Here is a 16,407-nt window from a genome sequence, read left to right on the forward strand (position 1 = left end):
TCAACTCTGCGGTAGTTTTGGAGACAAGTTCTACTTCTGCATACACAGTGAGCTGGCCAAGTTTTTTTGAGTGACTTGACTCACTAGATTCTGCAATGCTCAAAAGATCTGTAGTCCCACGAGCGCTTTGGATCAGCGACTATCTACATTAATAAACAAAAAATTGAAAGTTGGCATTCATCATTGACAGTTAATACATCAATAAACAAGCATGTATGTTGGAATTGATATTATAAATCAATAGTTTCCACAGGCTGCAACAATTTGAAAGTTGTGATGAAACAAGCAAATAAAGACTGAATACCTGAGACAAATGACAAGTACACTCGCCCAAATATTGCTGATCATCCAGATTAAGTGTCTGCAGGACATAGAAAGCTCATTAAAGTGCTAAATAACATAAATCAGTGAGTACATGTTTTGTGCTTTCAGTTAGAACAAAACCATTTTAAAATGTTAGACCTTAAGTTGTGAACAGAAACTGAATCTTCCTTTCTAAATTTCTATAAATACGCCAAAAAGACACTCATACCCTTTTAACAGATAAAATAAAAAAAAATCATTTGTAGCTGAAAATTAACAAAGTTACTTTTTTGCCAAAAGAAACAAGTATCCATTTATATTTACAACACTAATCTACTTTAGATCATCAGAGAGTGAAAATTAATGGAGTTTCAAGTTCTTATTAAAGTTACTGGACAAAATAAACTATGATATGTACCTTTACTTCTGGGTTATTTAACTGGGTATCAACATCATAGATGCGGAACCTGTGATGTATAAGTAAATAATAGTTGAAATGATATCTGATATAAAGATGTGTATTTGTAATAAAATAACAATATGACCTACTAGCACTTACACTAGTGTTTGAACCGTCTCAAAACAATAAGTAACTTTTACTTTTGTGATCCACTGAGGATTTAATGAATTTATAACAACTTCGGTGCGTCCAAGCTCCTGCAATGAACCGTCTTTTCCTTTGATATATACAACTGCCATAGGATCACTCTGTAAACAGAAAACACATTGAAGACATAAGGAATGCAATCATTTACTTATGTGCCCTTTTTCTCTCTTTTTTTTTACAAATTAATACCAAATATAATGTGGATATCAGTTATCCTTTTCAAAGCCTTATTTATAACAACTTTGATAAGTAAAACAGAATTAAAGAAAACTAAGGCACAGGGTTTGACAAGTGGTATTGAGTTGGCACAGAGGAAGACTTCAATGTTTTTTGATAGTTAAAGACTACTTAAAAGTCATTTATCGTACCAGGATCTTATATGATCAGTGGGGACCCACATACACAACACATGAACTTTTAAAAATTATTTGTGTTAAACAGTATCCAGTACCCGTCTTCTATGTGCTATTTACACATCCAACACTCAAGTGACACTGATTCATCGACCAATTATTTAAAGAGTGACACCAGTAAAATAACCTTGGGTCCACTCACTAAATGATTACTGACTTATAACATGAATTAGGTGGATCCACAAAGCAACCCGACCAAACAATTACACTCTATGGATCCATTATATTTTTCAACTTTTTTTCTGTACAGAAAGCGATAAAGTTACCTTGGAAAACACATCCCTGTCATGCAAGTTCTTAGCAGATAAAGATAGCTGCAAAGAATATGTGAGCATCAGTATGACAAATGTATAGGTTATCAAGTAAAATAAGTCGATTACAACATCTAATCAAAGCTAACCACAGTGTAAATACGTAAGATTACAGAATTTTAACATGAAGATAACTGTCACACACCGAGATGTCATAGTTACAACTTACAAATCAAACCTTTGAAGTAAACTTTGATGGATGATGAAATTATATTAAGTATACAATCAATTGTACTAAAGGACGACAAAATAACAGTTTACTAGCTGTGTCTAACTAGAAATCGGTGTAGATTTTTGACATTGTTATCAAGTGTTGAGGTTTGCAACTAAACAGATTTGTCATGGTGAAAATTGATGTGAATATGCATCCAAAGTCCAATGTTCTATTAGCTAAAGTATCAATTGTGCTGAAGTAAGACTAAATGACAGTTCAGTAACTCTTTCTCACTAGCAATCAGCTGCAATTGGTGTAGATTCATAACAATATACTGGAAACTAATGTAAAACATATACAGAGTTTAGCAAAATTAAGGAAAATTCTATTAGATAAATTATCAGCTATACTAAATAGCAGTTAACTAACCGTATCTACTAGCTAGCAATCAACTACATGTAGTGTAGATTTATAACATTTCAATCAAGTATATATACTTGGACATAACGTAATCGGTTAGTAAAATAAACGAATATTCTAGTGAGAGAAGTGAATATACCTCGATCTGATAGAATAGACCTTTGTTGCTGCTGCTGCGAGATTGTAAGAAATTATCGACGGCGTCGTTACGGCCGTTCTCGGGAACGGAAGAAGTGCCCCCGACGGCGAATTTGCCGTGGCCGTCGCCGGAGAAGCAATTGCCCATTGACTTACCAGGATGGGATGGATATTCAGTTGCCAACACTAGACGAGAGAGAGAGAGGAATACTATTATTATTACAGTGAAGCAAATGGGCCCACATGTAAGGATACAGCAAGACCAAAGTTTAAAAGCAGTTGTTTAAAAGTTTGTTGTTTTCATCATTTCTTTCTTTTTTAGATACATCTCTTTGGATTGGATCTAAGCTGGACGCTACTTCAGGACCATCTACAAACTCATTCTAACTTGTATGGCTAATGCATGTCTTATATTATTTTATACATAAATATATGAGAAGCTTCTATGATTGTTCCAAGTGACGGCACCAGCTTCTGATACATTATCTTTATTTTATTTCGGTTTTAATATTGTAATGAATGTAACTGAATCAACCCAATTCAAATCGACTCTCCACTATAATACTCAGGTTTTACCGACCGTTGTTTCTTTTTGTTCTACAACCGTAACCAACATCATTGGTTCACGTCGCAGCACCAGCTTATGACGTGTCATGCAATATTTTAATTATCTTTTAGCTCAGCATCGTAATGAGCGTAACCGAAACCGACCTCGTTCGGGTCTACTCACCGCCATAACGCTCGGACCAATGTTTTGTTTTGTTTTGTTTTGTTTTTAATTCCTGTGTCGTAACGAACGTAACCGGAATCAACCTAATTCGCGTCTACTTGTCGGAATCAACCCGAGTTTTACCAACCCAATAAACATCGTTTTAAATGAGTTATTCTTTGGTATAATAAGTTATGCGAGTATTCTGGTATTTGCTTGTAGAAACCTCAAGTGAATCAAGATTATGGTATATGAATAGTGTATGTTTGGGGATTGATTATGAAAAGCTTCTCTCGTGAAATCGGAGAGATGATTGATACATATATGAATGAATAATTCAGTTTTTTACATGCCATTTACATTATACAAATCCCCTATATAAAGGGTTCAAAAGGAATCTCTTCTTCCAAACCGTTTCCTAAGGACGCACCCTATTATCCAGCGGTTTTTTACCTTCCTCTTTGACTTAAACAGGCTTCTCCCTTTTATCCGCCAGACGATTCCCTTTTGCCTCAGACGTGCGTCATCTTGATCTGATGCTTCCAGCTCCAAAAGGGACCCTTCATTCGTTGACTCGTCCTTTTGTCCTTGAGGGGCCTTGGGCTTTAAGGATTTGGCTTGCTTCCTTGGGCTGGATCATATATAATCTCTTCAAGTCCCCTAGTCTATTACTCATGTTATTAATGACATGAACAATAGACTTAATCCTTGACCCGCCCTGGTAGCTCTCTTGATCTTTGTATTCGTTGGGCTTCTGGGTTATTAATTTATATGAGATGGGCCTGTTATAGATGTATGGGCTCCATCGGCCCAGCTTGGTTAATAGTGAGGGCGGTAAAAATATGTGGTGGAAATTGAATTACACGCTTCTCCACGCGGTGATTAATACCCTGCTCCTTGCGTCCCATCTCATAAAATTACTCACTTCATTTCACCTTTCTCTCTCACACTATTCAGGCGACCGTTCCTTTCTCATTTGGCCTTCATTCTTCGATCAGGTTAGTGTTCTTTTCCTTTGATCCTATCTCTTCTCCTTCACCATGAGCCGTGAAGGCTTGTCTTCCATAACCTCTTTCCTAACCCAGGATCAGATGCTTTGAATATGCGCCGGTTACCAAATACCCTTGTCGTTATCTCCCGTGTTACCTAAACCCCATGAGACAGCCCTCAGCCGTCCTGAACTACTTACCCTGTACACCAAAACCCTAGAGTGTGCCAACGTTCGCTACCCTCTGACTGAATTCCAGTTGGCTTTGTTGAAATTTCACAAGTTGAGATTCGATCAGGTCCATCCTTTAGGTTTCCTGCGTGTTACACACTTCGAAATAGCGTGTAGGGCAATGGAGGGTTTCGCTACCGTACCCCTGTTTCGCCGCTTTTATCGTTTGAGGCTAGACGGTGATTGATTCACTTTCGAACGCCGTCCAGCAAACAAATATCCTTCCTGTTGTTCCAAGATGCCCACAGGGTTTAGCCCCAAGGAATGGAAGAATAGCTTTTTCTTTGTGTCTCCCCGCTTTGCTCCTGGTTTTCTCAGCCGACGTCGTATAGACTCACTCATACACGACACCCCTCCTCGTCCACCTACACCTCAAGATGATCTGTACAGATTGTTGATCAGCAACCCTACTGAAGCTATGACTTATCCTGAACCCTTATTGTGTATGGCCGGACCGAGCCGGATATGGTCAGATTCTTCTAACCCGTCCGGCCATATTTTACGGCACCCGAGGTTTTCGGTCCCTCGCCCTTCTTTTTATTTACTTGTTATATTTGCTTGTTTATTACGTTTACGTTCCTAAATTTGTCGTTTTCCTTATGCAGAAATGAGTTTGAAAGAAACCTTGTTGAAAGTTCCCTTGAAAGCTGCTTCGTTCGTTCCGGTCCCGGTGACTCCTCCTGCTGGCTCAGAAACGGCATCTGCTTCTTCAGACCAAACTGCTCCGGTTCTTCCCGTCAACGCTTCCGATACTCCTAAACGGAAAAGTGCGATGGCTAACGTTTACAATACCTCTTTGAAAGGTCGCTTAAGGAATTCAAAATGACCTTATCAGGGTCAATCGTCCTTTACTCACCCAGTGACCTCTTCCACCGAGCTTGTTGACCTAGAAGGTGATTTCGAGTTTCCTGTGGTCACTCCAACCGATATGCAAGCATCTGTTGAATCCAATCTGGTTCGATTTGGCTCTTCTGGCAAACGTCCTGAGGGGTCTGTTCCTGATCTCCAAAGTCCACCTGCTCCTGACTTGGAGGAGCCAGGAGTCGATCCAGTGTTCATTCCCCAGTGGAGTTTGAAAATCAAAGAATTTGTCTTGACACCCTTGCAAGCGCATGATTTCCTCCCTGGTGTTGTTCCTCCCGTGGACTTAGGTCACATTCGTGCCTTAAACCGGGATTAGCTGGTCGGTGATTTGGGAACCCATATGTACAGAGCCCTGGCACTCGGAGCCGTCGCCCGCCAGACCGTCATCGATGACGGTCAAACGCTGCAGCAACTGAAAGACGAGATCCACCAACTCAAATAGTCGGAAGAAAAGAGTCGTGGAAAGATTAAACATTTGAGGCAGCAGGTTCTTCTTTCTCAGAAAGAAGCTCTGGAAGTGCCTGACTTGAGGGTGAATCTGAAGAAAGCTCAGGATGATATCGTTCGGTTGGAGGTTGATCTGTCCAAAGCCCGAATTGATCATGATAAGGCTCTGGAGGTATGGTCTCTTCTTTTTTACCGATTTCTTTACATTCGTCTAGGAGGCTTATCTTCCTTTGATACTTTTTGTTGATAGTTGGAGACTAATTTCAAGAAGGTGTGTAAGGAGAATGAGAGGTTGAAAAGTGAAGGTGACAAGATGGAGCAAGAACTCAAAAATTTCAAAATTGATCGAGAGTGGATGGTCTCTGAGGGGTTCAAACTAGTGTTTGGTCGTGCCCGAACTTGTCGGGAGACTTGCTAGGTTAGAGATGCCATGACCCGGGCTATGTTTTCTTCGGGATACCAGAGTGGTCTAAGGGAAGGCTATGAGTTCCAAGCTAAAGGTCTCTAGCTTGGTGAGGTGCCCACATATTCAGAGACCATGGAGTCGGAAGCTGAGAAGGCTTATGGTATTTACGTCTCCTACGAACCCCGTTTCTGGATCAACTCTCGGCCATCCCCGACATCTCGGTGGAGGAGATTAAAGCTATGTCCTTGGTGGTCGATCCTCCTACCCCATCCCCTCAGGGATGATCCTTAAACTGTTCGAATGGTTGCTGTTCCTGGTGCCTTTTGCGTTTTATTTCATCTATTTAGCTACTTGTAAGAACTTTTATTTATGCTAGCCCCTATGTGGGCCTATGCTTTTGATGTAACTGACATTTTCCCCCTTCAGGGGTTGGACCTTGTTTATCACGGATGTGGTTAGTAACTTTAATCTCTAGCCTTATGCTACATTTGATTGTGTTTTTAAAACCTGGTTGGGTTTCTTAGGATAGTTTTGGACATGTCGTCTTGTTTGATAAGTTTATTGGTTAACCATGTAGCCTATCAGCGAGGCCTCCCTCTCATCTTTTGAGATGGAGGCGGTATTTGTGAATCTTAGTTTGGGAGTCGTCTCGGAGACGGTGGCCCTTAGATATCTCGTTCTACGTGTTCAACAGTTGATTCGCAGATCAAGAAGGGAACGGGCAGGTGCAGGATCGGGAGCTGGTGAGAGCTCGAGGGTGGTACGTTTCACCCCACCCGCACTGTCCGGTATGACAATGGTTCCCTCATCATTACAGGTTACAAGGCCAAGCGCCACGGACATTCCCGTGGTGGCTACCTCATCTTCATTTAGCCTCCCACTCACTTCATTTCAACTATCGGCTCCGGAGATTGTCTCGTTGCCACCTCCAACTCTTACTCCAACGGAGGTCGTGGCACATTTTATTGAGTCGATCGTTGTGGCCACTGCAGGGTTATCGGTGACGATACCACCTGCGGTTACGTCTACTTCTGAGGTCCCGGATACATCGGCAATCCCTCCTCAGTAAACTCAAGATATATCACATCTGAGGTTTGATTTCGATGCAACCTTATCAGACTCAGAACGAATAGCAGCACTTGAACGGGTCGTGGCAGAACAGTCAAGGATTAATCTTATCCAGACCCAGGCTATTCAACGCCTAGTTGCAGAGAATCAGATGCAGTCGTCCCTGCTGGTAGAACATGGAAAAATCATAGATGCTCTGAAGGAGTTCTTGGCATCTCAGGGGGAGACGAGCTGTAAAGGCGATGAGTTGAGGACCAAGAGGAGAAATGATCGAGACGATGATCCCAATGCATCGAAAGGTGCAGGTGGTGAGTTGCCAAGAACTGTACAAGCTCTTGGGACTTCCACAACTCAGGGGGAGTCGACAACTGCAGCTGGTGGTGATGATGTGGTGGTAGTGCAGGTTGAGGAGATGGATGATGACTTTATGTGTGATGATGATGTATTACCGAGTGATGAGATAGAGAAGATTGGTGAACAGATTGTGATTGATGATGAGATAGAAGAGGGAGAGATAGTAGAAGAGAATGTAGAGCATGAGATTCCAGAAGTCGATAACGCAGATATGAGTAAAGAGATGGGAAATGATGAGACTGAATGGGAAGAGCAGCCTAGATGGAAAGAAGGCTATGCTCAGTGGTTCGTCAAAACGAAGAAACCAGCGGTCCCTACAATGTTTAAGAAGAGTTACAACATTAGAGGCTATACTGAAGCGAGAAAGTGGATTATTTGCTGGATATACGATGAGCAGTTGAGGCTCTTCGTGATTAAGAGATATGATGGTATTCAGTACTTCAAAAGAATGTTGAGATCGTTGAACACACTGCCAGAATGTGAAGTGAAAGACTTAGCCAGATTGGGATTGATAAATCGAAGTGATGATAATATGGCTAGGGTCATCGGGAAGATAGTATGGAAGGAGAGTATAAAGGAAAAGAAGTTCGAGCTGCTGAAACCACAGAAGGGTAAACTTATCAAAGATAAAGATAGAGGGTTGAGAGCAGATGGCAAGCCTTGGATGATTATGAAGTATAAACCGATCCGGTGTTTGAAAGAAGTGCCGATGAAACAAATGCCCAAGGATGTGCTCAAAGAGTTGAAGTGGTGGTATGTAGATTGTGAGACAGCTGAAGCAGTGATAGAAGACGAAGAACACGATTACACACAAACACATACACGAACAAACACAAGAATGGATAAACACATCTGCAGATCTTTTATATAATAACCGAAACACTTACATACCAAACATAAACAGAAACACGGCCGACCCGAGGTGAGCTCTACCTCGGGCCGTCCCACACGACTCTCCCTCTCGGTTTCTCTCTAGACAATTGAACTGTAACACAAAACTCTCTAACTTTCTGGATACCCAAACCTAACCAAGACACACACATATATATATATATATATAAACAACTTCACGGGCTTGGGTCTGTAGGCGAAGTTGTTACAACTTCGCCTAAGGCGAAGTTGTTCTAACCTCGCCTATGGCAGAAGTTGTTACAACTTCGCCTATGGCGAAGTTGTTCTAACTTCGCCTATGGCGAAGTTGTCCTAACTTGGTACATCATTTCCGCTGATCAGAATTGCATAGCGACAGTCACAAAATGCACCAACAGACTCCCCTTTGACCGTTGCTCTCAATTCTAACAAACACAAAAGATCATCTGTTACAAAACATGCACTAACAGACTCCCTCTTAACTGATGATCTTCTGTTTGCTCTTCAACCAGCCACGTCTGAAACTGTCGTGTAGCTTCACAAATCTACCAATCACCCAGCGTCTTCCATATCAGATCTCCCCTTCAGTGTAAGCTTCTCCGACTAAATAGATTGAGGTCTTTGAAATGCATGCATCCCCGTGCCTAATTGATCATCTCAACCAATCACGTGAGTCCTTCTGACTTCACCAACACGTGAAGTTGGGCTCCCTCCACAACTTCACCAACACGTCGGCATACGATAAGGTTTAATCTTCAACTACTCAACATCAAGTGAACAATTTCATCACAAAACCACCTTGACAGAATCTAACACACATGACCATTACTTAATCCGAAGCATCTTCAATCACCAGGGATAACGATCAAGAACATAAACACTTTAATTCCCGATTAAATCCAACTTGTTCCAGAATTTTCACTTTAGTAAATAAGCATCACGTTTCAGGATCCAATTCTCGAACGCCTTGAAAATAACATAAATAATATGCTCTGACCGCAATCCGGTAATGACAAAAACCTTCAGTTTAATTTGACTTTCTTCAGTTGGTCAACCTCGAACAACAACAATTTCATTGCCCACAAACACCCAAATATGTGTCAATATCCAGTATCAATCAATATCCCATTCACAAACTCAACTCCATATCCAGAGTTGACACGTATTTGTTCACACGTAAGACCCAGAGATAACAAGTTTCACTCGTTGACGGAACAACATCTCCGGTCTCACAATAATCGTGTACACCTGGCCATACAGACGAAAACTCCAAAACACTCTTTTTTTTTTTTTTCTCGTTAACTTCGCCTGTCCATAACTTCGTCTGGCTATAACTTCGCCTGGGATAAGCGAACTTGTGAGGTAGGCGACGTTGTGAATAACTTCGCTTACCCTTATATCTTCGCCGAAACCCTAAAATTTAAGCGACAACTTCGCCTGAACCCCATAACTTCGCCTGCGGCGCTGATCGGCCAGAAACGATCAGAAACGTGCCAGAAACATCAAAACGCAGATCTCGAACCATAGCATAAGAGCCTAAGGCTCTGATACCACTTGTAAGTTCCCCCGGGGCGTCGCCGATCGATACGAGATCCGCACGAGGTCTAGGAGTGCGGAATCCTCCTAGACTCGTTAATGGTGTAGAAGACGAAGAACACGATTACACACAAACACATACACGAACAAACACAAGAATGGATAAACACATCTGCATATCTTTTATATAATAACCGAAAAACTTACATACCAAACATAAACAGAAACACGGCCGACCCGAGGTGAGCTCTACCTCGGGCCGTCCCACACGACTCTCCCTTTCGGTTTCTCTCTAGACAATTGAACTGTAACACAAAACTCTCTAACTTTCTGGATACCCAAACCTAACCAAGACACATATATATATATATAAACAACTTCACGGGCTTGGGTCTGTAGGCGAAGTTGTTACAACTTCGCCTAAGGCGAAGTTGTTCTAACTTCGCCTATGGCAGAAGTTGTTACAACTTCGCCTATGGCGAAGTTGTTCTAACTTCGCCTATGGCGAAGTTGTCCTAACTTCGTACATCGTTTCCGCTGATCAGAATTGCATAGCGACGGTCACAAAATGCACCAACAAAACTAAATTTCATAGAGAAAGCATTATATCGTTTAACTTCATATCTTAGGCATCAAACCGTGTAACATAGATTGATTACAAAAAGCATAGTATTACTGCTCTATTACATGGGTTCCCTCCCGGAGAGGTAATTATTGGAATGTGAACATAGTCACAGTTGAGAGTGCGGCTGGATATCACAAAAAGAATGTTGTCCGAGAGCCCTTTGCATTCTCTCTTTTCCCGTCTCCTTCGGGCAGGGGCCTTCTAGGCGTAGTATTTCGTTAGCTGCATGGTGTTCCAAGTGCGGGGTACCTCTTCTCCCGTGTGGTACGCTAACTTGCATAATCCCTTATCTCCCGTCCAAATGACTTGGTAGGGCCCTTCACATCGGGGTCCCAGTTTCCCCTGTCTCTCTTGTCGACTTGCCTCATTTTCTCGCAGTACTAGATCCCCTATTTTAAATTTCACTTCCCTCACCTTCGCATTGTAGTACCTTTCCATGGCCTTTTTGTATTCAACTTCTCGCCGTGCTGCTGCCTCTCTTCTTTCTTCAACGAAATTCAAATTTAACCTGAGGTCATCTTCATTCTCTCCTTCACTCAGGCGTGTCCGATGTGTGGGTACGTTTATTTCTACCGGTATCATTGCTTCGGTACCGTAAGTTAAGCTAAAAGGGGTTTCCCCATGGCTAACCTTCGGCATGGTTCGATGGGCCCCCAAAACGTGTGGCAGCTCTTCGACCCAAGAACCCCGTTCTCTTCCCAGACGGCTGGAGATACCCTCCACGCTGCTTCTATTAGCTCTTTCTACTTGCCCATTCGCCTGGGGATGTGCGACTGACGTGAAAACCTGCTTGATGTGCAGCTCTTCACACCATTCTCGAAAGATTCCTCCCTCGAATTGTTTCCCATTGTCACTCACAATGGTGTGGGGTATTCCAAAGCGGCACACAATGTTCTCCCATACAAATTTTTTGACATGTTGCCCTGAGATCGTGGTCAAGGGCTTCGCATCGACCCACTTAGAGAAGTAGTCGATAGCCACTATGAGGAATTTAGCCTTACCCGATCCCTCCGGGAACGGACCAACAATGTCGATGCCCCATTTTCGGAAGGGCCAGGATGAACTAACCGGTACTAGGTTGAGCTTTGGCTTTCTCGTTACTGGGGCATAAATCTGGCAGCTGTCACATTTCCGGATTTCTCGCAAAGCACTCAGAAACATGGCTGGCCAGTAATAACCAGCTCGCATGGCTCGGGCGGCAACCATTTAGCTTCCATGTGCATCCCACGTATCCCTTCGTGGATTTCCCTGATGATGTACTCCGCCTCTTCGTAATTAATGCATTTCAAGGACGGACCCAAGTAGGACTTTCTGTAAAGGGCACCGTTTATCATCTCGTATTGCATTGCCTTAATTCTCAGTCTCCGGGCTTCTTGTTTCCCCTCAAGAATGATTCCTTCTTGCAAATATCGGATGATGGGGTTCGTCCAACTGTATCCAGGTGTTTCTACGTTCCCGACAATCTTTTCCAAGATGGATGGTTGTCCCAGGGTTTCCACCCGGACTTCCTTTGCCAGGTGATCGAAATCTATAGAGGCTAACTTACTGAGTGCATCAGCTTTTTTATTTTGGCCTCGAGGGATATGTATCACCCTTGCTTCCTGGAAACCTTGTAGTAACTCTTTCGTCTTTTTGAGATACTCTATCATCTTGTGATCTTTCGCCTCATAGTCCCCATTGACTTGATTGGCTACCAGCAAAGAATCCACGTGGGCTTGGATACGTTTAACCTTCATTTTCTGTGCCACTCAAAGGCCAGCAAGCAAAGCTTCGTACTCAACCTCGTTTTTGGTGCTAGCAAAACTCAATCGTATGGCGTACATGAATTCAGTCCCCTCCGGGCTGACCAATATCAGACCTGCTCCGCTTCCATCTTCATTGGAAGCCTCGTCCGTATGTAAGTTTCAGACTAGCTCATTTTGGTCCGTCAGGTTTTTCCCCTCGGTATATCCCTGGGAGGGAACTTTCTCGCTTCCCTCTGATATTTCCTGGGGAAGAACCTCCTCAATTTCCGACGTCGGGGCCTCGGTGAGGAAATCAGCAATCACTTGCCCCTTGAAGGCAGTTCTTGGCTTATATTCGATGGAGTATTCTCCCAGCTCTATAGCCCACTTGGCTAACTTGCCGGATATCTCCGGTTTCATTAATATCCGTTGAAGGGGCTTGTCGGTCAACACTTGGACGTCATGTGCCTGGAAATACCTCCTTAGCTTCCTGGCTGTGTAGACCAATGACAATACCAGCTTCTCAATTGGGGAATATCTCTCTTCCGGACCCTTCAAGGTTCGATTCACAAAGTATATGGAGATTTGTGCCTCCTTACTTTCTACCATGAGCGCCGAACTGATGGTTTGATTGGCGCATGACAGATATAGAGTCAGCTTCTCTCTTGGCAGAGGTGAGGCGATTAAAGGGAGTTCACTTAAATGCAATTTCAATTCTTGGAAGGCCTTGTCTGCTTCCGAATCCCAACAGAATTTGTTCTTCTTCATGCACCTTCTCAGCACTGCCATGAATGGGAGTGTTCTATCGGCGATTTTGGAGAGGAACCGATTCAGGGCGACTAACCGTCCATGCAGCCTTTGTATCTCTTTGATGTTCTTGGGGGGGGGGTGCATCTGAGCCAACGCTTCAATCTTTTCGGGGTTCACCCGAAACCCCACCTTGGTGACGAGGACCCCTAGGAACTTTCCCTCCCCCACTCCAAACGAACATTTGCTCGGGTTGAGTTTCATGTTGGCTTATCGGAGGGTGTTAAAAGTTTCCTTAATATCATCTAACATTCTTTCCTCATCCGTGCTCTTGATGACTAGGTCATCCACATAGATTTCCACGTTCCTTTCCTTTTGATGGTCGAACAGGCGGTCCATGAACCGCTGGTATGTAGCTCCTGCATTCTTAAGACCGAACGACATCTTAGTGTAGCAAAAGGTTCCTTCATCTGTGTAGAAAGCGGTTTTCTCTTCGTCTTGGGGGTTTATTTGGATCTGGTGATACCCCTTGTATGCGTCCAGGAAACATCGGAGTGGGTACTGGGCGAGGGATTCTATCTTCTTTTCAATTTCCGGGAGAAGATAGGAATCCTTCGGGCAAGCTTTATTTAAATCTTTAAAATCAATGCACATACGCCAGCTGTTGTCGCTTTTGGAGATCATCACGGGGTTCGCTGTCCAGCGAGGGTATTTGATGGCCCTTACTATTACCGCCTGTACTAGCTTGGCAGACTTTTCCCGGACTGCTTGGCTTTTCTGGAGCCCTAGACTTCTCCCTTTCTGCTTGACGGGTTCCATCCAGCGAAACTCATCCAAGATGTGTTGTGCTAATGTTCGCGGGACCCCCGTCATATCTTTGTGAGTCCATGCGAATACATCGGCGTTGTGCAACAACACCTCTTTTAGACCCGCCTTTCCTTTATCGGATAGCTGTGACCCTATCCTCACCGTTTGTTAGGGATGTTCCCGTTGAGTACCCATTCTTCCACTCCCTTCTTCCTGTGCGTCTTTTTGTCGACACTAGCTATGATTTCCGCGGACGACCGAACGGTAGCTATTCCCCTGGAAGTAGGGAACTTTATGTACCCATGAACTGTAGACGGGACCGCCCTGAGCGCCTTCATACCGGGTCTGCCTAGAATGACGTTATACTTGGACGGGGCTCGGACTATGGAGAATCGGAGGCACACTGTCCGGGCCCTTTCCCCATCCCGAAGCGTGAATGGCGAAGTGAGAGATCCCAGCGGTTCTACTACTTCTCCAGAGAATCCCATCAAGGGACATATATCTTCTTCCAGCCTCTCTTGGACCTCTCTTTGCAACCTTAGGAAACAATGTCCGTACATCACTTTTACCCCGTTGCCCCCATCGATGTGCACTCTAGCCACTCGATGTCCGGCTATACTAGCCGGCACATTCAATGGCATTTCCCGGGCCTCACTTTCTGTTATGCCAGGGAAATGGACCTCAGCTTTCATCCATGTCGTGCTTACTGGTGGAAACTCCTTCCTTACGGTCTTGTAAGGTCTTCCGGGGCTTCCGCCGCCCTCGTCTCTTCTTCGTATCATATCCACGAAATGCCTATCTCCTTCTTCTTCCTTGACTCTGGGTGGTGGTTCTTTAGCCGGGGGAGGTAACTGCCCCGTTCTTAGAGCCGCTTCCCATAATCTTTTTAGCTGAACACAATTTTCTGTGGTGTGTCCCGTGCTCTTATGATAGTTACAATATCCAGAGGGGTTGGGCTTGTATGCTTGTTTGAATGGGCCGGGCGTCTTGATAGGATATTTGGCCTTATCAGCTGCTAACACGTCTTCTTCGACCGGACTCACCTTTCCTCCATATGGGGGTCTGTACCTTCCTCCCTCGGGTCTGGCACTGGGAAATCGTGGAGGGTGATAGGTAGTGGAAGGTAGGTATCCCGAATGGCTCCCCGGGGGTCTGTACGGGGTGAACCGGGCTCTATCGAACGACACTCGTATCTTGCCTGGACTTGCATTCCCCAGTATCTTGCCTCCCAGTGGCTTAGGGCCTCCTTTCTTGGTCTCCCATTCTCGTAGTTTGGACCTGTATCTTTCTCCCTAACAAAAGCTCGAACCCAGTCCATCAGCTGGTCGAAAGTAGTGGGGAAGTCTTCCCCCAGCTTTTCCGTGAGTTGAGAGAATCTCACCTCGTTTATGAACCCACTGATCTTCATAACCTCCGGGACACCCTTGATGTTCATGCTTTCTGCCACATACCGGTCCATGAACTGTTCCACCTTCTCTTCATCCCTTATCCGGATATGTAAGATCTCGTTAGGGTTTTTCATGGCTTTCCTCTGCTGGCTAAAATTCCGTAAAAACTTTCCCCTTAGTTCCTCGTAACTATCTATACTCCCTGGTTCCAAACTATCAAACCATACCCTCGCCCCTCCCGTCAGAGTTTGAGGGAACATTAAACACCACGCGGGCATAGTCCATCCACTGACCATGCCAGCACCCCTGAAAGCATGTAAATGGTCTTCGGGGTCTTGTGTTCCGTCATACTTGTCCACCGTGGAGGGTTATCATAGTTTTGGGGGCAGGGTAGCCTCGGCTATTCGTTGGGTAAATTCGACATGTCAGAAGTATCTGAGGGCCGGTAAGGAGCATCTAAAGTACTGGGTATGGACTTTTCCTTACCCTTGACTGACGATAGAAGTGTTACCAACGACTCTAAAAGAATGCCAGGATCTTTTTCCGCCACTTTCTCCGGCTCTTCCTCATTCTTGGACTTTGGGGTATCGAACAATAGGCGTGTCCGGACTGCCTCCAGCTTTTCTTCCTTTTCTTGTTCATCCAAACATGCCTTGAGCGCGTCTCTATGAGCCCGTATGAACTCTGGAGTTATCTCCCATTTTTCTCCGGAAGAGGGGTCCTTCTCCCGCTCTCCCCTCGAGTCTTCCTTCTCTGTCTCGTCTTCTATTATGACCAGACCTTCCATGTTTCGCATGTTATGCAGGTTCGTTTCTTCGTTTACTTTTATGACTGTGGATTCATTTTCGTTTGCAGTCCCGGACTGAAGTCCTGAGACATTTTGCTTCAGATTCAGATCAACCATCTTCTCCTAGACCGTGGTGTGGGACTTCCTAGTTGCAGGGGTCCCACGGATGGCGCCAATGTAGAAACCTCAAGTGAATCAAGATTATGGTATATGAATAGTGTATGTTTGGGGATTGATTATGAAAAGCTTCTCTCGTGAAATCGGAGAGATGATTGATACATATATGAATGAATAATTCAGTTTTTTACATGCCATTTACATTTTACAAATCCCCTATATAAAGGGTTCAAAAGGAATCTCTTCTTCCAAACCGTTGCCTAGGGACGCACCCTATTATCCAGGGGTTTTTTATCTTCCTCTTTGACTTAAACAAGCTTCTCCTTTTTATCCGCCAGACGATTCCCTTTTGCCTCAGACGTGCGTCATCTTGATCTGATGCTTCCAGCTCCA

At 44.0% G+C, this 16,407-nt stretch overlaps 3 protein-coding genes across 3 annotated transcripts; all 3 read right to left on the minus strand.

Moving 5' to 3' along the window:
* Positions 1-17: 17 nt before the first annotated feature.
* LOC143595831 (protein BONZAI 3-like) lies at positions 18-2,532 on the minus strand. The gene is made up of 6 exons (XM_077074754.1): positions 2,348-2,532; positions 1,590-1,637; positions 863-1,011; positions 722-770; positions 305-361; positions 18-143 (listed from the first exon to the last, which is right to left on the minus strand). The coding sequence occupies exons 1-6, from the start codon at positions 2,492-2,494 to the stop codon at positions 84-86; spliced, it is 510 nt and encodes a 169-aa protein (XP_076930869.1). The 5' UTR covers positions 2,495-2,532; the 3' UTR covers positions 18-83.
* A 9,063-nt stretch (positions 2,533-11,595) lies between these two features.
* LOC143595834 (uncharacterized) lies at positions 11,596-12,180 on the minus strand. Its single transcript, XM_077074757.1, has one exon. It carries the CDS (start codon positions 12,178-12,180, stop codon positions 11,596-11,598), a length of 585 nt encoding a protein of 194 aa, XP_076930872.1.
* Positions 12,181-13,880: 1,700 nt separating this feature from the next.
* On the minus strand, positions 13,881-15,406 carry LOC143595836 (uncharacterized). Its single transcript, XM_077074758.1, has 2 exons — positions 15,104-15,406; positions 13,881-15,014 (listed from the first exon to the last, which is right to left on the minus strand). Exons 1-2 carry the CDS (start codon positions 15,404-15,406, stop codon positions 13,881-13,883), a joined length of 1,437 nt encoding a protein of 478 aa, XP_076930873.1.
* Positions 15,407-16,407: the final 1,001 nt, after the last annotated feature.

Source organism: Bidens hawaiensis, unplaced genomic scaffold (assembly GCF_021521415.1).
Source record: "Bidens hawaiensis isolate Kalapana, Puna unplaced genomic scaffold, B.hawaiensis_p1.1 tig00045558_1, whole genome shotgun sequence".
Classification (NCBI taxonomy): Eukaryota; Viridiplantae; Streptophyta; class Magnoliopsida; order Asterales; family Asteraceae; genus Bidens; species Bidens hawaiensis.

Coding starts and splice junctions, on each gene's coding strand:
- LOC143595836 (XM_077074758.1), bottom strand. CDS start 15,406: ATGGTCAGTGGATGGACTATGCCCGCGTGGTGTTTAATGTTCCCTCAA. Junction 15,015..15,103: donor TCAGTGGGTTCATAAACGAG/GTGAGATTCTCT, acceptor AGCTTTTGTTAG/GGAGAAAGATACAGGTCCAA.
- LOC143595834 (XM_077074757.1), bottom strand. CDS start 12,180: ATGAAGGTTAAACGTATCCAAGCCCACGTGGATTCTTTGCTGGTAGCC.
- LOC143595831 (XM_077074754.1), bottom strand. CDS start 2,494: ATGGGCAATTGCTTCTCCGGCGACGGCCACGGCAAATTCGCCGTCGGG. Junction 1,012..1,589: donor ACAGGGATGTGTTTTCCAAG/GTAACTTTATCG, acceptor TTCTGTTTACAG/AGTGATCCTATGGCAGTTGT. Junction 362..721: donor TAAATAACCCAGAAGTAAAG/GTACATATCATA, acceptor TATGTCCTGCAG/ACACTTAATCTGGATGATCA.